We start from the raw sequence: 23,853 nt of genomic DNA, 5'->3' as shown, positions 1-23,853 counted from the left end.
TATAGTGATTAAAAGCAAGCATTGTGGATTAATATTGTTAGATTAGTATTTTGACTTTTCTGCACACTAGCTGTGAGTTTAAGGGGACTTTTTAAACCTTAGTTTTCATACGTATTGTGATGATTGAATGAGCTAACTCATAGCTTTTAGTGCAGTTCCTGACACATGATCAATATTCAATAAATACTAGCTATTGTTATTGATATTATATTAATAGTTATAATAGCAAAAATTAGAATTTATTCTAGAAATGAGACCAGAATTGGAAAATGCCTACTTATACTTATAGGTGAATATTTAGAAAACCTCACGCTTATATAAGGTTATTTTCCCTATATGGTTACTGACACAAAATCAGTTTTTTTTTTTTTAATCCAGGGAAAGCTGTTGATTCTCATGGTACAAAATTTCTTTGTTTATTATTTTTCACAGCATTCCAGAAAGCCTTGGAGATTTTTTCTAGGATAAAAGATGGTCGGGTTCCTACTGATGAAGTAGTTGCTGTTTTGAGTAGCATGAATATCTTTGTAAACCCTGACACACTGCAGGAAGTGATCAAATATTCCTATACTGACCGTGAGTTATTTGAATTTTAGATACTATTTTTGTGATTTATCTTTTGTTTCTGTGTTTTCATTCTTGATTCTTAACCTTCTGCCACTGCCACTGCTTACTGGTGTCTATAGTAAAAGATAGTCTTGAAAACTTAAACAAAATGTTTTATTTTTGATATGTTTGGTAAAAGTCTAAGAGTAAAATGGATTTAAAAATTTTTATAACCTCATCTAGCTTTTCAATAGTTATTTCTTATTTTCTTAGAGAGGTAGTTTCTTGTAGTATCAAGAGTATTGGCACTACAAGACCTAAATTTCTTGAATTCTCAATTTTACTATGTAGTTTGGATTAATTGCTATGCTGTTCAATTACTGTTTGCATAATGTAGATCACTTTAAAATATTATAAATATATTTAGCAGATGTTTTATATTAAATACATTTGTCCAAGGGATGTTCTCTAATAAACAGACTAATGATTGATTAACTGATATAATTCATTCATTTAATGAGTCAGATAATCGCTAATTTAATATCTATTGTGCTTGGACCTGTGCTAGGTGATACAAAGTAGAATAGAACACAGTTCTTGTTCTAAGGGAGCTCACATTCTAGTGTGAAAGAGTCAAGTATGCTCTGTGACAAGTACTATAATAGAATGTACATAGGCTGTTAATACATATTGGAAGCCCTAGGGAAAGATTATCAGAGGAGATAATGTCTGAGCTAAATCTTGAAGAATTAATAGGGATTAATTGGTTAACAGAAGTGGTAAAGAGTGAGAAAAACATTTTAGATTGAGAGAACAGTTTATATAAATATGGCAGAAAAATAATCAGACATGGCATCCTTTTCAGTGAGTTTCACTGGTTTTGTATATTAGTGGTGGCTTTGTAGTAGGTGTTTGGCTGCTGATATGTGGTCTGGAGGTATAATCAGGTGTCATAGAGTTCTGTTAGGTTGTTATTTATGGTTGGCTCTGGAGTCGTAAATGAGAGTGGAGGAATATATAGGAGGTAACATTAGTAGAGGGATATATTGGAATATGAAAATATGTATAAAATAAAGATTTTAAGTACTAATAAGCCATATTATTAAACATTCTTTAGGACATACCCTACCAGGAGCAAGAGAAATCATACATGAAACTGTTGCAACACTTTGCTTTTTGGCTTATGAAATTCTAGTCTGGGTCTCCAGATCTCCTACTTTATTTGGGGAAATAGGCTGGACAAATGATAATATTTTCATAGGATTATTGTAGGAATAAAATATGAATAAGTATCACAGTGCTTGGCACTGTGAACAAGCTCAAGGAAGGTGAAGCAAAAAACCTAAGAGTCATCTTTGACAACTTCATTGCTTTCTCATTCTCAAGCAATTATTATAAAGTTCTCTTATGCATGTATGTGTGTATATATATATTTTTGTGGTACTTGGCTATTACCCAGGGACAATCTACCACTGAGCTATAGTCCCAGCCCTTTTTATTTTTTATTTTTAGATAGGGTCTTGCTCAGTTGCCCAGGCTGGCTTTGAATTTGCAGTCCCCTGCCTCAGACTTCGGAGTCACTGGGTTTGATTACAGGCCTGCATCACTGTGCCTGGAAAAGTTCACTTATTTTAAACTCCTAGATATCTATAAAATCATTCTATTTCTCCATTTTGATTCAAGTTAATATAAACTTTTCTTAGGACAATTGCAGTTCATCCTTGCAAATCTACTCATATCCACATTTATCCTTTTTATGCTGCAAATAAAATGATGTTTCAAAAGTACAGATATGACCTTGTTACTCTCCTTGCATAAAATCCAATAATAGATCTTGGACAAGAGATGTTTAGGGTGGCTTTAAGGTGATGTGTGTATAAGGCCTTGCATGGTCTGACCTTTACCCAGATCTTCAGCTTTACCTCAGACCTATTCTCCCTTGCTCTGTGCCTTTTTAGAACTTCAACTATATACATCAAGCCCCTTCCTTTCATATATCCATTGCATATATTATTTTTTTCATCCTTGAACATTTCTCCTTTACTTAATTCCTACTTATACTTTAGTCATTTCCTACTTACACTTTAGATCGAAATTTAACCATCTATTCTTCAAGGATTTTCTTATTCACTTATCTCATGTTATATACTCTCATAGTACTAATTACAGTTGCAAATTGTATTTTTAATTTTTTAACATTTGTATCTTAAATGAAACTAAACACCAAATGTACAGATAACATGTCCACTTTTGCTTAACATTATATTCTCAGTATCTAGAAAAATGCTTATAGTGCATATTAATTGCTCAACAAATACTTGTTGAATTAATTAATAATTCTGACCCCTTATTCCATCATGTCCAATTAGAAAGAATAATATGTCCCTCCTTTTGTTATATTTATAAGTTGGCTGCAATTATCATAAGGAAGGAACTTGTCTTTTAGTTATGAAAATCATCTTAATAGGAATGTTTGATTATGGGAATTAAAAACTACTGGGAAACACCTAGACTGAGCAAAAAGGTAAGGTGAAATACTCTACAAATGAAAACAATAGGAATTTAGTATATAATAGAAGCTTAGTAGTGCAGGAAGATTGATAGAACCTAAAAGTGGGTGGCTGAGTAGGGGTGGTAGAGAATAGCCATGAAACTTTAGGGCTATAGTATATACTTGCTTATCATGCTCCTTAATTTTAAATTATCAGTAAAAGTTTTAGTCTTGTATTAGTGTTGTTGATAGGGGAATTTAAAGGGAGAAAGACCTGTAGGTTCTATTTTGGGTCTCCTTGAAATAGAGAAAGGTTAGTACCTATAGGAGGTGATAATGTGATATCAAGAATCGATGGGAGCATGCCTGTATTCCCAGGGGCTTGGGAGGCTGAGGCAGAAGGAGTGCTAGTTCAAGGCCAGCCTCATCAATTTAACAAAGTCCTATGCAACTTAGCAAGACTCTGTCTCTAAATAAAATATAAAAAAGGGCTGGGGATGTGGCTCAGCAGTTAAGTGCCACTGGGTTCAATCCCTAGTACGAAGAAGAAGAAGAAGGAAGAGGAAGAGGAGGAGGGAAGGGGAAGAAAGAGGAGGAGGAGGGGGAGGAATCTATGGGAAATGTTATAGCAGCACAAGTCATAATAACCAAACTATGTAATGAGCCTTGGTGTTCATCAATGGATGAATGGATAAAGAAAATGTGGTATATATACACAATGGAGTTTTTATTCAGCCATAAGGAAGAATGAAATTATGTCATTTGCAGGAAAATGGATGGGACTTGATCATAATATGTTAAGTAAAATAAGACAGACTCAGAAAGCTAAGGATAAGATGTTTTTTTTTTCCTCACATGGAAACTAGAGAGGAAAAAGGAAGAGACAGGTGTGTGTGTGTGTGTGTGTGTGTGTGTGTGTATCTCATGAAAGTTGAAGGGATATCAGTAGAATAGAGGAAAGGAACTGGAAGGGGAAATAATGGGAACCAATATTAGCAAAGTTATATAGTTATATTATGTACACATATGAATAGTAACAATGAATCCCACCATAATGTGCAACCATAACACACCAATAAAATATGGAAAAAGAATCTATGGGAATAGAAAATAAAGCAAAAATCAATTGAAGGAGTATAAGTTACTCAGGTATCTGTAAATTTTGGATAGGTATTGATTTATGTTAGTATATAGTCTGGGGTCTGAGCTGTTTTGGTTTAATATTAAAGGAAATAATGACTTCTGGATGCTGAAAGATTTGGGTCACCCCTGTAAGATACAGGTGAATTTTGAAATAAAGAATAATATAATTGAGTTACCCTTCTAAAAGGAAACAGCATTATAAATATTGTTTTAACACCTTGTTTTTGCATTTGGTTTATTGTTGGAGTAATGATGACAGGCAGAAAAAAATGTTCATTTTTATGAATTTTCTTAATGAAGAGGAAGGAATATTGCTTTTGGAATTTTCAGAAAAATGCAAGAAGAGGTGGACATGGTGAATTAGGTTATTAAGTGCAAGGCTGCAGTTGCCTGGGAGGCTGAAAAACCTCTGTCTATAGAGGAGGTAGAAGTAGCACCTGCAAAGTCTCATGAAGTTTGACTTAAAATCATTGCCACTGCACTTTGCCACACTGATGCTTATACTCTGTGTGGAGCTGATCCTGAGGGTGTTTTCCAGTGATCTTGGGACATGAAGGTGCTGGAATTGTGGAAAGTAAAGGTGAAGGAGTTACTAAGCTGAAAGCAGGTGATACTGTGGTTCCACCTTACATCCTACAGTGTGGAGAAAATTTTGTCTAAATCTGAAAACAAACCTTTGTCAGAAGATAGGTGGAGCCTGGCTCTACTTTTGTGGTCTTTGGTCTAGGAGGAGTTGGCTTGGCAGCTATCATGGGCTGTAAAGTTGCTGGTGCCTCACAGATTATTGGTGTGGATATCAATAAAGGTAAATTTGCAAAGGCCAAAGAATTTGGAACCTTTAAATGTATTAATCCCCAAGACTTCAGTAAACCATCCAGGAAGTGCTCATTGAGATGACTGATGGAGGAGTTGGACTATTCCTTTGAGTGTATTGGTAATGTGAAGGTCATGAGAGCAGCACTTGAGGCATGCCACAGTCTGTGGGTCAGCATGGTGGTTGGAGTAGCTGCTTCAGGGGAAGAAATTGCCACTCGTTCATTCCAGCTGGTGACAGGTTGTACATGGAAAGGCACTGTCTTCGGAGGATGGAAGAGTGTAGAAAGTATCCCAAAGTTGGTGTCTGAACATATGTCCAAAAAGATAAAAGTTGATGAATTTGTGACTGGCAGCATGTCCTTGAATCAAATTAATGAAGTTTTTGAACTTATGCATTCAGGGAAGGGCATTTGAACTGTTGTAAAGTTTTAAATTCAAGAGAGCAAAATGTATTCATCCACTCCTAAGTCTTGTGATCTGATGGAAACAGCTGGACAGATATGGATGTCTTCCAGCTGATAGCCTGTTGGACCTTCAGTGACTACGGTAGTGAACAGTGTTAATCTGTGTGATTCATAAGTCTCTGCAATCAAGGACAAGGCTAACACAGTCACAGATCTGTTTTCTGGAATCTCCTTCACATAAGTAATTACAGCTCATGAACAAATATTACAACATAATAAAAGTAATTTCCAAAAAAAAAAAAAGAGAGAAATAGCAAGAAGAAAATGGAAAATCAGTTGATGGCAGTTCTTGAAGTGTCTTATTTTGGTTTCTGAAATAGAGTATTGGTATAATAGTTTTTTTTTTCCTCTTAGGGAAATTAGTGATCTGGAAATGGAACTGGGTGAAAAGTGTGACTAACACAATTTTTGCTAGAGGAGGTTTGTTGATATTGTGGAGTTATCAGGATTATTGAAATGCAATGTTAATGGTTACTTGGCACCTTCAGAGTAATGTTAACTTGTATATGACCTTAATGATTATAGTCATTTTTTCTCTCATTAGATAGTTGTATTTTCCAGGATGAATTTCTTCCAAAAGTACATATATGAGTAGGAGGCTGATTTGAGCTTCCCTTATGAAATAAATGAACATGATTGATTAACTTAGTCACAAACAGGAATTATTCTTTAAGGTTGTGGTTAGCCAGGTAGGGGCCTAAATAGTCATTTCAGATTCTAGAATGTTTCTCTGGCCACCAGGGACTATTTAAATAGATAGTATTTGTTTGAATAGGTATTATTACACAGAAGCAAGGAGTAAATATTGAGCAAGAGCTAGTGAATCTATAGAAATTGTTGGCTATCACATTCTCATTAGTTGCTGCTGGACAGATAAGGAGTTTTATAAATGGAGAGCAGATAAAGGTAATATGGTCATCACTATTAATATACATATGATCCAACAGAAGAGTTTTGAGTGGTCAAATTTAAGTGTTTTGAGGGCTAAAGCCTTAAGACTTAACCTAAGAACAAATGGTGACATCACTCAATCTACAGCAGGGAATTTCCTGGGTAGATGACGGGATATGGTACAGAATCATAATCAAGAACAGAATGAGGGTAAAATACTAAGGAAGTGAGTAACTAGAATGTAGGCGGCAATTCCTGATCAGAAGGTGATTTAACATCAATTTGGGCTAACATTTCTTTGATTGATTCAAATATATACTTGCTTTGCAGTAATTTGAAGGCCTATACTTGACATACATAGCTTTATTAATTTTCAGAGAATCAGAGTGAATCAAGCTTATTCAACATTAAACTATATTGCACCTAATTTAATTCTTCTTAGATTCAGAAGTCTCTTAAAAACCACTTCTCTCAGTGTGCTCACTAACACATATTACTGAACAGTGGACTGAAGAACAAATTCAGTATTATTATAGGTAATAATACTGAATTATTTTTGGGCCTTTTCATCTTGGACGACAAGGGAAACCAATACTTGGGTGAAAAAATTTTTATACTACCTCTGTGCATGATTGGAATGACATTATTTAATCACTGCATCTGAGCTTGTTCTTGGTCATGCATTGCCTGAGAAGAAAAATGGCTTTAGACAGGGGTGGCGGCAAGGATGGGTAGGAAGTTAAAGTACATAGAAGGTGCTAAATATGAGTACATAGAAGGTACTAAATAAATGGTTATTTGCTATTTATTTAGCATGATTTATAGCCTCCAGTGTATTTTATTTGTTTGAAAATAATTTTGAAATGATAGGAATTAGGTACTTTATTAGGCATTGGGGAAACAGAAGTAAAGGACACATTCTCTATTTTTGAAGCACTCAAAATTTAGAAATTAAGACAAAAGAATAAATAAATACTACCTATAGTAAATGCTCAAAAATATAAAATGAATAAAATGTTATATAGACTATCTAGAAAAGAAGCTTAAAATTCTACTATTTCAATGAAAAACTCTTTTTAAGAAGCAAAACTATAATCTTAATTTTATATTTCACTTCACTTATTCATAATTTCAAACATTCAAAACACATAATAGCTGGTTCTCTGTTCCCACTTCCTATATAGTGAAAACTATATCTGTGTCAGAAGTAAATACAGTATTTGAACTTATTTATTTCTATTACAGGTAACCAGATGGTGGATATTGGTGATATTGTATTTGCTTTGAATGAACTACAGCAACCGTATGAAGATGTTTGTAAGGGACCTCTTGTTGCTATAGCAAGTTTTGTTGTAAATATAGTGTATTTAAATTAAATCCTAATTTATAAGTTTTACAAAGGATTTTGAGAGTCTTTGTTGAACCCTCTAAATCAGGGAGGATAAAAAGTTAGATATAATGTTCTTACATATACAAATTGTTAATGTTGATTATGTAATATGACTATCATAATTTTTCATAAAGTCAAATTTAAAACAAGATTGTAATATTAAATATATGTGCCAGCCATATGCTGGTAATCCTAGTGACTCGGGAAGCTGAGCCAGTAGGATCACAAGTTTGAGACCAGCCTCAGCAACTCAGTGAGGTCTTCTGCTGACCCTGTGTCAAAATAAAAAATAAAAAAGGGATGGAGATATAGTGCAGTGGTAAAACACCCTGGGTTCACTCTCTAGTATTTAAAAAAGGATAATATTTAATTTATAATTTGTAAGGGATTCTGACATCCTGACATTGATCCTTCTATCAGTATTTAATTTTTCTTAATTAAGTATATTGTTTTTGATTTCTTCTTATTGCATACCATATTACTCACTATCTATTCTCTCATTTGTCTAAATTTCATTTGGTTAAAATTACCCTATTCCCATAATTTTAAGAATTATGAAGATTTATGAAGCTTATTACATTAAAAAGTAGCTTCTAGCCTCAGTCCTTCCCCAACTTTTCTGGAGGTGATCATTTTAAATGTTTTATCTGATTTCTTGATATTTATATCAATAACATGTTTACTTTGCTACTTAATGATTTTTTAAATAAAAAAATTTGATATGATAATTATATATATTTATGGACACAGTGTGATGATTATATATATATATATATATATATATATATATATATATATATATAAAACAATCAAGTCAGGTAATTAAGTTTTCAATCTTCCTAACACTTACGATTTCTTTGTTTTGGCAACCTCCAAGAACTTAAACATTATTTTTTAGAATTTTGAGCAGGCATAGTAAACTTCCTACTTAAAAGAATAAGGATTTAGCTCTGTTTCATTTTTCTGTGTCCCCAAAATACTCAATTTCCCCATATTTATCCACCCATCCAATATATTTATGTATATATATGTGTGTATATATATATATATATATATATATATATATATATATATATATATAAATTTATTTACTTTTAAATTCAGAATTTATATTAACAAATCTATATAAACACTATTCACACCTGACCCATATAGTATCATCTCATTACTTTGTTCTTCTGTGCAACATTTGTTCCTTCTTTAATAGTTGTCATTTATATATTTGGTTGGTTTTTTAAAAGTGTATTTATTATTGACTTGACCCCAAAAGTTGCCAGATGAGTTAAAAATCCTCTTCATAATTTTGACTGGACCTGGTTTTCATCAGTTTTGTGCTCTTGAAGAAATTTTCCTTAGAGTACTCTGAAAGGTGTAGAGACCAACAAATAGCATATTGGAAAACTGAAATGGATTTTTTTTGATCTCTAAGTCTTGTATACAACAGTCATCCTGGGGTCTCCTTTACTCACATTTTGGAGAGTCTTTTTAATTCTGTATCAGATTCTTTTCTCACATTTGTCTGATAGTTTGGCATGAGATTTTAGATTGGAAATAGTTTTTTTCTACGAAGCTTGGATTTTCTGGTTTGCTTTTTTCTTTTTCTTTCTTCTTCCCTCAGTCCCCCCCCACCACTTTCTTCCTTTCCTCCTTTCATTAGTACTGGAAATTAAACCCAGGGCACTCTACTACTGGGCTACATCTCTAGTCCTTTTTTTTTTTTTTTTTTTTTTTTTGGAGACAGGGTCTTGCTAAATTGCTGAGGCTGTCCTTAAACTTGTGATCCTCTTGCCTCAGCTCCTGAGTAGCTGGAATTATAGGCGTGGACCACCATACCCAGTGGATTTTCTGGATTTCCATGTTGCTGTTGAAATCTTAAATTCATCTAATTCTTGACCCTTCTGTTGTACCTGATTTTTCTCTTTCAAGCTTATGGAATATTTTCTTTTCATTAATTGTACTAAATTTTTAGTAATGCTATACCTTGAAATATGTTTCCTTGTAACTATGTGCTGTGTATGTGTTCTTTGATTCTGGAAAATAAAAAATGTCAATTATTTAATTTTGTCTATTATTTTTTTCTTTTTGGATCTCTTGGTATTTTGTTTGACTGCCAGTACCAGTTCTCCATTTCTTTTTTAAGTCATTTTCTTTTTTATTTGGGCTTATTTTCTTTTTTGTTTACATTCCTTGGGATCAGAGGTGGTGCTTACATGCAGAGAAAACAGCATACTCAAAGTTCAAAGTATGAAACAGGCTTAGTCTCAGCGACTCAGGAGGCTGAGGGAGGAAGAACACAAGTACTAGGCCAGCCTCAGCAACTAAGCCATGCCTTAAGCAATTTAGTGACTCCCTGACTCAAAATAAAAAATAAAAAAGGGCTGGTAATGTGGCTCAGTGGTAAAGTACCTCTGGGTTAAATCCTCAGTATCAAAAAAAGAAAAGAAAAAAGGTTTAGAGTATAATTATGAGATTGTGACCAAGAGCCAGTAGCTCAAGGTAGACAACCCTGCAAAGTAAAACTTATTTTCTCCATTTTTATGGAGTTAGACATCAAAATGAGCATTCTTGATAAAAATCAAACAAAAAGTATACAACAGAGCTGGGATTTACACTGTTATCTGTTATTGTGCATGGTCATAAAAAGTGAACATATAATTTATCTTTTATATAAGTTTTTTTAATATGAAAAGAGGCACTATTAATTCTTATCCCAGACAATAAGTCGAGACTCTTTCTGGTTCTCCATTTTTCTAAAAATATTTTTTAGTTATAGACGGATGCAATATCTTTATTTTGTTTATTCATTTTTATGTGGTACTGAGGATCGAACCCAGTGCCTCACATGTGCGAGGCAAGTGCTCTGCCACTGAGCCACAACCCCAGCCCCTGGTTCTCCATTTTTAAAACACTTTTCTTTTTGTTGTTCCTTATTGTTTTCTTTCCTTTAACTTTTTATTCTGCTTTCTGGGAGATTTCCTTAATTTATCTTCTAAAACTTTTTGGTTTATTTAATCCCATTTGTCTATTTTTACTTTTATTGTCTGTCCATTGGGTTCATATCCAAAAACCGAATTGCTCAGACCATTGAAATGGAGCTTTTCTCTTGTTTTCTTGTAGTAGCCTTATAATTTCAGGTCTTATATTTAAAGCATTAATTCATTTGAGTTAATTTTTGTATATGATCTAAGCATCTAATTTAATTATTTTTCATGTGAATATTCAGTTGTCTTAACATCATTTATTGAATACATTGTCTCTTCTTCATTGAAAGTTCTTGACACATTTATTGAAGATCAATTGACCATAATTGTATGGATTTATTTTGGACTTTTTATTCTGCTCCATTGGTCTATATGTCTGTTTTTATGCCAGTACCATATTGTTTTGATTACTATAGTTTTGTAGTACAATTAAAATCAGTGTGATGCTTCCAGTTGTATTATTTTTGCTCAAGATTGCTTTGACTAGTCAGGTTTTTTTTAATAATTATATACAAATTTTAAGATCATTTTTTATTGGTCTATGAAAATGTTATTGGAATTTTGAAAGGATTAGATTGAATTTGTAACTGACTTGGGATAGAATGGACATTTTAACAATATTAATTCTTTTGAACATGGGGTATTCTTTCATTTATTTTTGTCTTCTGATATCTCTTTCATCAGGGTTTTGTAGTTTTTAGTGCACAAGTCTTTTACCACCTTAGTTAAATTGATTCCTAAGTAGTTTTTATTTTTTTGTGGCTATTGTAAATGAGATTGTTTTCCTGATTTGTTAAGATAGTTTGTTGTTAGTGTATAAAAATGCTATTGATTTTCTTTTAAAATTCTTTAAAATTTTATCATGCCTCAATTTACCTTTTTAAAAATTATATTTTACTTTTGATTAGCATGTAATAATTGTAAATACTGATGGGATATGGTGTGATATTTAAACACATGCATTCATTGTGCACCAATCAAGATAATTAACATTTCCCTTTCCTTATCATTTCATGTTGGAATCTTTAAGTACCTCTCTGTACATGTAAAATATATAGTAGGTTATTGTGAAGTGTAGTCATTCCATTGTGCTTGAGAACACCAGAATTCTTTCCTTTTGTGTTCTGATATTCATTATCCAACTTCTCTTAATGCTCTCTTTTCCCTCCCCTCCCCAGCTTCTATTAATCACCGTTTTTTCCTAGTTCTGTGGAAAATTGGCATTTTGGTATTTTGATCATTGGTATTTTGATCAGGGTTGCATTGAATCTGTTTATTGCTTTTGATAGAGTGGCAATTTTGTCAATATTTCTTTAAGTTTTTTTTTAAGTTATTCATGGACACAATATCTCTATTTTGTTTATTTTTTATTTATTTTTATGTGATGCTGAGGATTGAACCCAGGGCCTCACATGTATGAGGCAAGTGCTCTGCCACTGAGCCGCAACTCCAGCCCAATTTGACAATATTAATTATGCCTGTCCATGAATTTGGGAGGTCTTTTCACCTTCTGAGGTCTTCTTCAATTTCTTTCTTAAATATTCTAAAGTTTTCATTATAGAGGTCTTTTACTTCCTTGGTTAGATTTATTCCTATGTATTTTTTGGAGGCTATTACAAATGGAATTGTTTTCCTGAATTCTTTTTCAGCAGATTCATTATTATTAAATAGGAAACCTATTGATTTTTGATGTTGGTTTTGTAACCTGCTACTTTGCTGAATTTGTTTATTAGCTCTAGCAGTCTTTTGGTGGTAGAGTGTTTTGGATCTTCTAGATAGGAAAGGATCATCTGCAAATGGTGATAATTTGACTTCTTCTTTTCCTATTTTTATTGCTCTCCCCAATCTCTTCTCTGGCTAGAATTTCTAGCATTATATTAAATAGGCACCATGAGAATGGACATCCTTGTCTTATCTCAGATTTTAAAGGAAATGCTTTCAGTTTTTCCTCATTAACTATGAGATTGGTTTTGGGCTTTTCTTACATAGCCTTTATGATGTTGAGGTAGATTCCTTTTATACCTGTTTTTTTTCAGCATTTTTATCATGAATAGGTGCTGAATTTTGTTGAAGGCCTTCTCTGCATCTATTGAGATGACTAAGTGATTTTTTGTCCTGATTCTAATTATGTGATCTATTATATTTACTGATTTGCACTTATTAAGCCATTCTTTCATTTTTGGAATAAAACCAATTTGGTTGTGATATACAATCTTCTTAATATTAAGTATTTTTATATTTATCTTCATCAGGGATATTGGTCCATAGTTTTTTTTTCTTTGATGTGTCCTTATCTGGTATTGATAGGAGTGTGATACTGACCTCATAGAATGAATTTGGAAGTGTTCCATCTCTTTCTACTTCACAAAATAATTTGAGGAATATTGGCATTAGCTCTTCTTTAAAGGTTTGGTAGAATTCAGTTGAGAATCCATCTGGTCTTGGACTTTTCTTTCTTGGAAGGTATTACCTCTTCTTCTCATTGCTACTTTCTGTTTAGGTTTTCTATGTCCTATTGATTCAATTTTGGCAGGTCATATGGGTGTAGAAAACCATTTCTTCTAGATTTTCCAATTTATTGGAGTATAGTTTTCAAAATAGTTCCTAATGATCGACTATATTTCTATGATGTCTGGTGATTTCTCCTTTCTCATCTCTAATTTTGTGAATTTGAGTCTTCTCTTTTTCATTTGGTTAGTTTGGTTAAAGGTTTATTAATCTTATTTATCTTTTTAAAGAAATAAATTTTTGTTTCATTGGTCCTTTGATTTGTTTTTTTATTTTCAAATTTATTGATTTTTGTTCTGACCTTAATCATTTCCTTCTTTCTACTTGTTTTGAATTGTTTTTTTCTTCTTTTTCAAGAGCCTTGAGATGCATCATTAGGTTATTTTGGATCTTTCTGATATACTCTCATGTAGGCACTCTTAGCATAAATATTCCTTTTAGAACAGCCTTCAAGGTGTCCCAAAGTTTCTTGTATATTGTTTCACTATTCTCATCGAGTCTACAAATTTTAAAATTTTTTCTTTGATTTCTTCTGTCACCCATTTATCATTCAAAAGTGTATTTCTCATCCTCGTTGTCATAATGGAATGAAACTGGAAATCAATGATAAAAGAAGGAAGGAAAAATCCTACATCACATGGAATATGAACAATATGTTACTGAATGATCAATGGGTTACAGAAGACATAAAGGAGGAAATCAAAAAATTCTTAGAGATAAATGAAAATACAGATACAACATATAGGAATCTATGGGACACAATGAAAGCAGTTTTAAGAGGGAAATTCATCGCCTGGAGGTCATTCCTCAAAAAAAGGAAAAACCAACAAATAAATGAGCTTACACTTCATCTCAAAGCCCTAGAAAAGGAAGAACAAAACAACAGCAAATGTAGCAGAAGGCAAGAAATAATTAAAATCAGAGCAGAAATCAATGAAATTGAAACAAAAGAAACTATTGAAAAAATTGACAAAACTAAAAGTTGGTTCTTCGAAAAAATAAATAAGATCGACAGACCCTTATCCATGCTAACGAAGAAGAGAGAGAGAAGAAGAGAGAGAACTCAAATTACTAACATACGGGATGAAAAAGGCAAGATCACAACAGATGCTACAGAAATACACAAGACAATTAGAAATTATTTTGAAAACCTATATTCCAATAAAATAGAAGAGAGTGAAGACATTGATAAATTTTTTAAATCCTATGATTTGCCCAGACTGAGTCAGGAGGATACACACAATTTGAACAGACCAATATCAATGGATGAGATTGAAGAAGCAATCAAAAGACTACCAACCAAGAAAAGCCCAGGACCGGATGGGTATACAGCGGAGTTTTACAAAACCTTTAAAGAAGAATTAATACCAATACTTTTCAAGTTATTTCAGGAAGTGGAAAAAGAGGGAGCTTTGCCAAATTCATTCTATGAGGCCAACATCACCCTGATTCCGAAACCAGACAAAGACACCTCAAAGAAAGAAAACTACAGACCAATATCTCTGATGAACCTAGATGCAAAAATCCTCAATAAAATTCTGGCGAATCGGATACAAAGGCACATCAAAAAAATTGTGCACCATGATCAAGTAGGATTCATCCCTGGGATGCAAGGATGGTTCAATATACGGAAATCAATAAATGTTATTCACCACATAAATAGACTTAAAGATAGGAATCATATGATCATCTCAATAGACGCAGAAAAAGCATTCGACAAAGTACAGCATCCCTTTATGTTCAAAACATTAGAAAAACTAGGAATAACAGGAACTTTCCTCGACATTGTGAAAGCTATCTATGCTAAGCCTCAGGCTAGCATCATTCTGAATGGAGAAAAATTGAAGGCATTCCCTCTAAAATCAGGAATAAGACAGGGATGCCCTCTATCACCACTTCTATTCAATATAGTTCTCGAAACACTGGCCAGTGCAATTAGACAGACGAAAGAAATTAAAGGCATAAAAATAGGAAAAGAAGAACTTAAATTATCACTGTTTGCGGATGACATGATTCTATACCTAGAAGACCCAAAAGGGTCTACAAAAAAACTACTAGAACTAATAAATGAATTCAGCAAAGGGGCAGGATATAAAATCAACACGCATAAATCAAAGGCATTTCTGTATATCAGCGACAAAACTTCTGAATCGGAAATGAGGAAAAACACTCCATTCACAATATCCTCAAAAAAAAAAAAAAAATAAAATACTTGGGAATCAACCTAACAAAAGAGGTGAAAGACTTATACAATGAAAACTACAGAACCCTAAAGAGAGAAATAGAAGAAGATCTTAGAAGATGGAAAAATGTTCATGGATAGGCAGAACTAACATCATCAAAATGGCGATATTACCAAAAGTTCTCTATAGATTTAATGCAATGCCAATCAAAATCCCAAAGGCATTTCTTGTAGAAATAGAGAAAGCAATCATGAAATTCATATGGAAAAATAAAAGACCCAGAATAGCAAAAGCAATTCTAAGCAGGAAGTGTGAATCAGGCGGTATAGCGATACCAGATTTCAAACTATATTACAGAGCAATTGTAACAAAAACAGCATGGTACTGGTACCAAAACAGGCGGGTGGACCAATGGTACAGAATAGAGGACACAGAGACCAATCCACAAAGCTACAACTATCTTATATTTGATAAAGGAGCTAAAAGCATGCAATGGAGGAAGGATAGCATCTTCAACAAATGGTGTTGGGAAAACTGAAAATCCATATGCAACAAAATGAAACTGAATCCCCTCCTCTCGCCATGCACAAAAGTTAACTCAAAGTGGATCAAGGAATTAGATATCAAATCAGAGACTCTGAGTCTGATAGAAGAAAAAGTTGGCTCTGATCTACATATTGTGGGGTCGGGCTCCAAATTCCTTAATAGGACACCCATAGCATAAGAGTTAATAACAAGAATCAACAAATGGGACTTACTTAAACTGAAAAGTTTTTTCTCAGCAAGAGAAACAATAAGAGAGGTAAATAGGGAGCCTACATCATGGGAACAAATTTTTACTCCTCACACTTCAGATAAAGCTGTAATATCCAGAGTATACGAAGAACTCAAAAAATTAGACAATAATATAACAAATAACCCAATCAACAAATGGGCCAAGGACCTGAACAGACACTTCTCAGAGGAGGACATACAATCAATCAACAAGTACATGAAAAAATGCTCACCATCTCTAGCAGTCAGAGAAATGCAAATCAAAACCACCCTAAGATACCATCTCACTCCAGTAAGATTGGCAGCCATTATGAAGTCAAACAACAACAAGTGCTGGCGAGGATGTGGGGAAAAGGGTACTCTGGCACATTGTTGGTGGGACTGCAAACTGGTGCAGCCAATTTGGAAAGCAGTATGGAGATTCCTGGGAAAACTGGGAATGGAACCACCATTTGACCCAGCCATTGCCCTTCTTGGTCTATTCCCTGAAGACCTTAAAAGAGCATACTACAGAGATACTGCCACATCGATGTTCATAGCAGCACAATTCACAATTGCTAGACTGTGGAACCAACCCAGATGCCCTTCAATAGATGAGTGGATAAAAAAAATGTGGCATTTATACACCATGGAGTATTACGCAGCACTAAAAAATGACAAAATCATGGAATTTGCAGGGAAATGGATGGCATTAGAGCAGATTATGCTTAGTGAAGCTAGCCAATCCCTAAAAAACAAATACCAAATGTCTTCTTTGATATAATGAGAGCAACTAAGAACAGAGCAGGGAGGAAGAGCAGGAAGAAAAGATCAACATCAATCAGAGACATGAGGTGGGAGGGAAAGGAAGAGAAAAGGGAAATTGCATGGAAATGGAGGGAGACCCTCAATGTTATACAAAATTACATATAAGAAGTTGTGAGGGGAAGGGGAAAATAAACAAGGAGGGAAATGAATTACAGTAGATGGGGTAGAGAGAGAAGATGGGAGGGGAGGGGAGGGGAGGGGGGATAGTAGAGGATAGGAAAGGTAGCAGAATACAACAGTTACTAATAGGGCATTATGTAAAAATGTGGATGTGTAACCGATGTGATTCTGCAATCTGTATTTGGGGTAAAAATGGGAGTTCATAATCCACTTGAATCCAATATATGTAATACGAGATGTCAAGAGCTTTGTAATATTTTGAACAACCAATAAAAAAAAAAGAAACTTCCCCTCTATACCTTCCTAATAGTTCTGTACCCTTTTATTAAGGAATTTATATTTGTATTAGCTTATTAGTCTGTTATATTTCCTTTAAAAATTTTTCCAAATGCTACTTAATATGAAGATATTGCTGCATAGAAAGACTCCAAGTGCCATCATAATAAAAGAAATCAAGTTGTTAAAAGCAAATTGGACAGTTTAAGTTGCACAGATCAAAGATATTATCTTGAGAATAATACAACACTATTTTCTGTGTACAAAAGTTAAATAATTAAGGTGTTTTATTTGATATAATAGATCTGAAATGAGAACTGAAAGAAATAAAGGATAATACTATTAATTAAGAATAGGAAATCAATGATGATAGATGACAGAATTTATTTTATTTTTATTTTTTATATGACAATGTAATCAGGATAGTTGTTTAGGTTGGTAGACTTACAAATTCAATAAAACTATTGTGGAACATATGGGCTTTTTAATATTTTTTAAAATTTAATATATTATAGTTATATAAATATTAGCAGGATTCCTTTTGACGTATTCATAAATGCATGTAACAGTTTTCTCCATTTCAATTCCCCTCCTCTTATCCATCCCCTAAATCCCCTTCCTCCACTCTATTGATCTTCCTTCTATTTATTTATTTATTTTTAATTGATACATTATAGTAATATATAAAATTGGAATGCATTATGGTATATTCGTACATGTACCTAATATAATTTGGTAAACTTCATTCCCTTGTTCTTCCCCATTTTCTCCTTTCCTCCCTCCTCTTTGGTTTCTCGCTTCCACTCTACTGGTTTTCTTTCTATTTTAATGAGATCTCTTCCCTTTTTTTAAATGCCTTTTTTTCTCTTAAGCTCCCACATATGAGAAAAAACATTTGACCCTTGACTTTCTGAGTCTTGCTTATTTCACTTAGCATGATGTTCTCCAGTACCTTCTTTTTATCAGTAAGTGACATAGTTCATTCTTCTTTATGAATAACACTCCATTGTGTGTGTGTATGTATACACATATATACACGTATATATGTATATATAATATGTACACACATATCTGTATATACATATATATGTACATATACACAAAATTTTCTTTATCTGTTGTTCATCTATCGATGGGCACCTAGGCTGGTTCCATAATTTGCCTATTGTGGAATGTGCTGCTGTAAGCATTAGTATGCATGTATCACTATGCTGGAAAAATAGCAAGGAGTGATATAGCTGGTCATATGATGGTTCCATTCCTAGTCTTTTGAGGAATCTCCATTCTTTTCAAAGTGGTTGTATAATTTGCAGTTCCACCAACAATGTAGCCTAATGTCTTCCTAAATTGTGAAGGAATAGAGAATGAGAATCATATTCTAGTTACACTATCACTGTAGTTTCAGTATAACTTTAAACAGCTTTGGATGAAAATACTTAAAATATATTAAGTTATTATATTTATTCTAGTTAATAGTTAACTCTTTTCATCATCAGCTCTCCTAATTTTAAAAACTTGTTATACTTCATTTTATATACTTAAGCAATGGGTAATTTCTTGAATGACTTTTTTAAGGACTTAGTTGTGATATTTCGAAATATAATACAAATTATACAAGTAATGAAATAATTAAATATGTTTCTCTTACTTAGCAATTACTGAAGATTCAACCCCGGATGAAACTACTTTAGACAGTGAATTACCAAATGTAGCAGGACACTCTTTACAACGTAGGATAAGCAGCTTACCTGCCAGACTATCTGAATCTTCAATACTCAAGAATTTGAATGGAAAGAGCCTCCAATATCATAGTAATATTATGGAGAATGATGAAACTGAATTTAAACAATCAAGATCTTCTTGGCCAGTAGGACAATTCCTGGGCAGAGTTGATAGCAATCATGAAATTCATGACCCAAAGTCTGTACCACAAAGCTTGAAGAATGTTATAAGCCTCAGTAAATCTTTGGATAAAATTGATATTTCTAGTGTTCCAAAACTTGAGAAACTAGTTGTGAGAAGGCCTTCCACCCTTCTAAAACAGGTTTCATCAGAGGAAAAACCAGCAATTACTACCTTGGGTTAGTATCACATATATAAGTCAGACTCTAGGTGGTTAATTGCTTTAGTCATCTCTGAAATGACCAGAATAAGGCAATTATTGTATAGTTGTAAACATTTTAATAATCAATATCATGTGTAACTATTACTTTTGATGCATAGCCAGTGAGTATAATCTTGTGGTTTTGAAGGCAGTTCCTTTTCCAGATAACCCCCTTTTGGGAAAACTTAACTTTGAGATTCTTATTCAATGATTAATAACTCCCTAGAGCTATTTACCCTAGTGTTTCTACTCCCTGGAAAATAGAGGATCTGTTTTCCTTTGGGGATGTTTTTTTATAATTTATTTGAACAAGTACATAGGAAATCTATGTGAAATTTTTGCTTAGAATTCCACGATTTAATAATACATGATACCTCTAGTACTTCAGGTATTATCTCCTGTGGATATCAAGAGAAAATAATACTATACATCTGTAACCTCCATGGCCTTATCATCTTCCTAAAGATGGGCAATGTTTTCTCAACCAATATACATACTCCCCTTCTGGGCTACTTCCACCACAGAAGTATTGTATATGGAACCTAATTAAATACTTCTTTCTATAGTCCCTAGCTAAAGTTACTTAGTCATGTCTATTCTCTTTAAAGAATTTTTTTGACATTTTTATTGCATTTAGTATTTAATAGTTAAAATAGTACATATTTAAAAATTAGTCATTCATACGTTAATGCATAATTCAAATAGCTCAGTTGAAAAAAGAATATGATATATTAAGGAGAATTGGGGCATATTTATTCTGATTCCTTTATAGTTGTGCTGCTGATACTCTGCCTAATTTATTTTTTTTAAGATTTTTTTTTTTTACTTGTTGATAGACCTTTATTTTATTTATTTATAGGCGGTGCTGAGAATCCTAGTCCCTCACACATGCCAGGCAAGTGCGCAACCGCTGAGTCACAATCAGTTTCCAAGGCTTTTACATTTCTTTTGTTAATTTTTAAGTATTTTATTCTTTTTGATGTGATTGTGAATGAAATTGGTTTCTTAATTTTATTTTCATATTGTTTTTGCTAGTATGTAGAAATATATTTGACTTGTATATATTTATCTTGGGTCTTGAGAACTTGCTTAGTTTATTTGTCCTAGTAATTTTTTGTTCCTTAGCATTTTCTGTATATAAAAGTCACACCAATTAGGAATAAAAGCAGATTTATTTCTTCTCCAATCTGGATGTCTTTATTTTTTTTCTCTTTTCTTATACTGGTTAGATCTGTACTATAGAGTTGAAGGTTGAATGGAAATGTTAAAACTAGAAATCTTTTCCTTGTTCTTGGTAGAGAGAGAAAAGCAGATAGTCTTTCATCATTAAATATATCATTAGTTGTGGATTTTTCATAGGTACCCATCATTAGGTTGAGGAATTTTTCTTCTTTGCTTAGTTTATTGAGAGTTATAATTAATTATTAATTTTGTCAGATGCTATTTCTACATCTATTATGAGGGATATGTTCTTTTTGCCGAAACCTTATTTTGGTGGTTAGTTGAAAGTATAATTTTTGAAAATTTCTAGATTGGGTTCTTTTTTTTTTGATTTGATATACTCAAAATATCTGAAAAAGATTTGCATTAATTCACTTAAATACCTATATTTGGTCTTAAATCTCCACTACTGAACCCTAATTCTAGAATAACTTCTACATGCAAGTAAAATGAAGACTGTCACCATATCATATTTCATCCCCACATGTCATATAGCGAATTAGAACCATATGTATTAGATTCACTTTTGGAGAAAATTTGAAATGTCTTCTCACTTTGGGAAAGTGATGCCATTTCGTGTCTTAGTACTAATATGCAGAATTTCTGGTTTCTGCTGTTTTATCACTTTTTTCTTTTATATTTAATATATTCAATAACTTTTATAAGCCATTAACACATACCAAGCTTTGTGTTTAAATGTAAGTGTGCTAATATGAAAGATAGTCTTTGCTACTACAAAGCTCACCAGAAAGAAGGGTAAAGTTGCATATGTATATTTTGCATGGAGTGAAGTTAGTATTTAAAAGTTGTGGATTTTTAGCATGTTATCTTGTCCTCATATATTGGATAATGGTGGATTTTAATTAACAGTTATTTTTACCTTCAAGTAGATTTGTCTCTTATAGAAGATTACACAATAAAGACGAAGAGATTATTTGTATTGTCAGTTCATTTTTCCTCAGAATTTCAATTTCACAGATTAAAATTTTATTAGTATAGAGTTGTTTGGTGATATATATAAAATTATTATTTAGTTGTAGCTGGACACAATACCTTCATTTATTTATTTTATATGGTGCTAAGGATTGAATCCATTGCCTCACATGTGTTAGGCAAGCACTCTACCACTGAGCCACACTCCAGGTCTGTATAGTATATTTTTATTTATATCTGTAGTTATATTTTCTTTCTAATTCTTAATATTGTATATTTATGCTTACTTCTTTTCTGTTTCTCATCAGATTGCTTGGGGCATGTATTCTTCATTGGGACCTTATTGGGACCTTCCATCCATTTACCTCTCTACTTTCTCCTTATCAGTCTCCTCCTGTTTTTACTTTTCTTCCTTATCCACTTTAAATTCTCTAATCTGTATTTACATGATACTCTGAATTCTCTGCTTCCCTGTACTTTTGTTGCACTTAGGTAACAAAGCTCCCAGTACTGAGTGAACCCAATCATCTACCTTCAACTTGTGGCTGACAGCATTTCTGGAGAAAATCACACAAGTTAACAGATTATACAGGGTACCATTATAAAAGCAATGGCTGCTGGCCCTTAACGCTACCCTGGAATTTTGTGATTTTTTTTTTTTTTTTTTTAATACTTAGCTCATTCTCCTACTCCTTGAAATAGATTTTTTTTAAAAAAATGGTGCTAGGGATTAAATCCAGAGGTGCCTAACTACTGAGCAATATCATAAGCTCTTTTTTATTTTTTATTTCGACTCAGGGTCTCACTAAGTTGCTTATGCCTTGCTAAGCTGCTAAAGGCCCTGCACTGAGGCTGGCTTTGAATTTGTGATCCTCCTGCGTCAACCTCTTGAGCCACTGAAGTAGCTATTTAAAATCCCCATTCTAACTTCAAGTCCTGCTTCACCTCCTGTATCTTTCATATGTAGTGATAATTTGACCTTTGAATAGGAAGTAGAAGCTTATTTCAAATTTGAGGCTATTTCCCAATATTTTCTTCTAAAAGTTTAATAGTGTTTATTTTAATAAATAAATCTTTTGATTTATCTGGAATTGATTTTTATAAATCAGGTGAAATTAGGATCCAATCTTATTTTTTCTTCATAAGGATAACTAAGTGTGCCACTTTTATGCTAGTTCCTAGTTTGGAATTGGTTTTCTCATCTAAAAACTTAATAATAGAGTTGAAATTTGTTTTCTTATCTAAAAACTAAACAATAGAATTGATATGAGAATTCATGAAGTTATATTTAAAATTTTAGAAAAGCCTGTTATATTATACACACTTAATAAATACAAGTAACATAATAAAGAACATCATCATTACCATCATCATGTAGAACTAAGTCTCAAGTTGTAATTGAGATGTCTACATAAAGAAAAGCCAGGACACGTGTGTATTGTGTGATTTGAAATGTGATATTCTCAGATGGTAGTCTTGGGATTTAGTTTATCATTGGAAAAAATTTCCTCCATCTAGACCTTAGGCAAATATCAGACTTTTTTCTTAAGTTCTTAAAAAGGTGACCAAATTGTTTTAGTCCTAATTTTCAGATGGGAAGACTTCCCAGGGTCCTGACTTTATGTAGACATCACAATTACAACTCTAGACTTAGTTGTACTACATGATGATTGAGATGATCTCTATATGTTACTCACATTTATTAAGTGTTTATAATGTACCAGTAGTATTCTATACTTTTAATATAACTCCATGAATTCTCATATCAACTCTATCAAGTTTTTAGATGAGAAACAAGGCAGGGAGGTTTTATAAAAACCCCTAATATCACACAGCTAAGTAGTAGCATTAAGATTAGAACTCAGGTAGAGCTTTATCCTCTTAACTTCCACTTTGTGCCATCTGACTGCTGCGGCGTCAGCTCAGGCACATACACAGTTAATGTTCACTCTTAATTTTTGGCATTGATTCCTCTTCTTTTGAGTTTAGTGTCCAGGGACTTGGGTCTATAATTTAAGAGTCTTTTTAAATCGCTTTCATTCCACATGGCCCTAGCTCCAATGCTCTTACTCTGCTCATCTACTGCATTACCAAAATTTTTGTTTTTTTGAGATGGGGGTCTTGCTAAACTGCCCAGGCTGGTCTTGAATTTCTGGATTCAAGCTATCTTCCTTCCTTGTTCTCCAAAGTTTTGGGACAATAAGC

At 33.0% G+C, this 23,853-nt stretch overlaps 1 protein-coding gene and 1 pseudogene across 1 annotated transcript in view; both read left to right on the top strand.

The window, feature by feature from the left end:
* Positions 1 to 4,730: 4,730 nt before the first annotated feature.
* Positions 4,731 to 5,428, top strand: LOC143410003 (alcohol dehydrogenase class-3 pseudogene; annotated as a pseudogene).
* Positions 5,429 to 6,527: 1,099 nt separating this feature from the next.
* Positions 6,528 to 23,853, top strand: part of LOC143410001 (EF-hand calcium-binding domain-containing protein 13-like) — a 53,546-nt gene continuing 36,220 nt past the window's right edge. Inside the window, exons 1-2 of the mRNA XM_077110566.1 lie at positions 6,528 to 6,561; positions 7,597 to 7,668. Coding sequence (XP_076966681.1) covers positions 6,528 to 6,561; positions 7,597 to 7,668 — 106 coding nt within the window. The remainder of the gene's footprint in view (positions 6,562 to 7,596; positions 7,669 to 23,853) is intronic.

Source organism: Callospermophilus lateralis, chromosome 11, assembly GCF_048772815.1.
Source record: "Callospermophilus lateralis isolate mCalLat2 chromosome 11, mCalLat2.hap1, whole genome shotgun sequence".
Classification (NCBI taxonomy): Eukaryota; Metazoa; Chordata; class Mammalia; order Rodentia; family Sciuridae; genus Callospermophilus; species Callospermophilus lateralis.
Note: the sequence above shows the minus strand (reverse complement) of the source record. Positions and strands in the feature narration are given on the sequence as shown.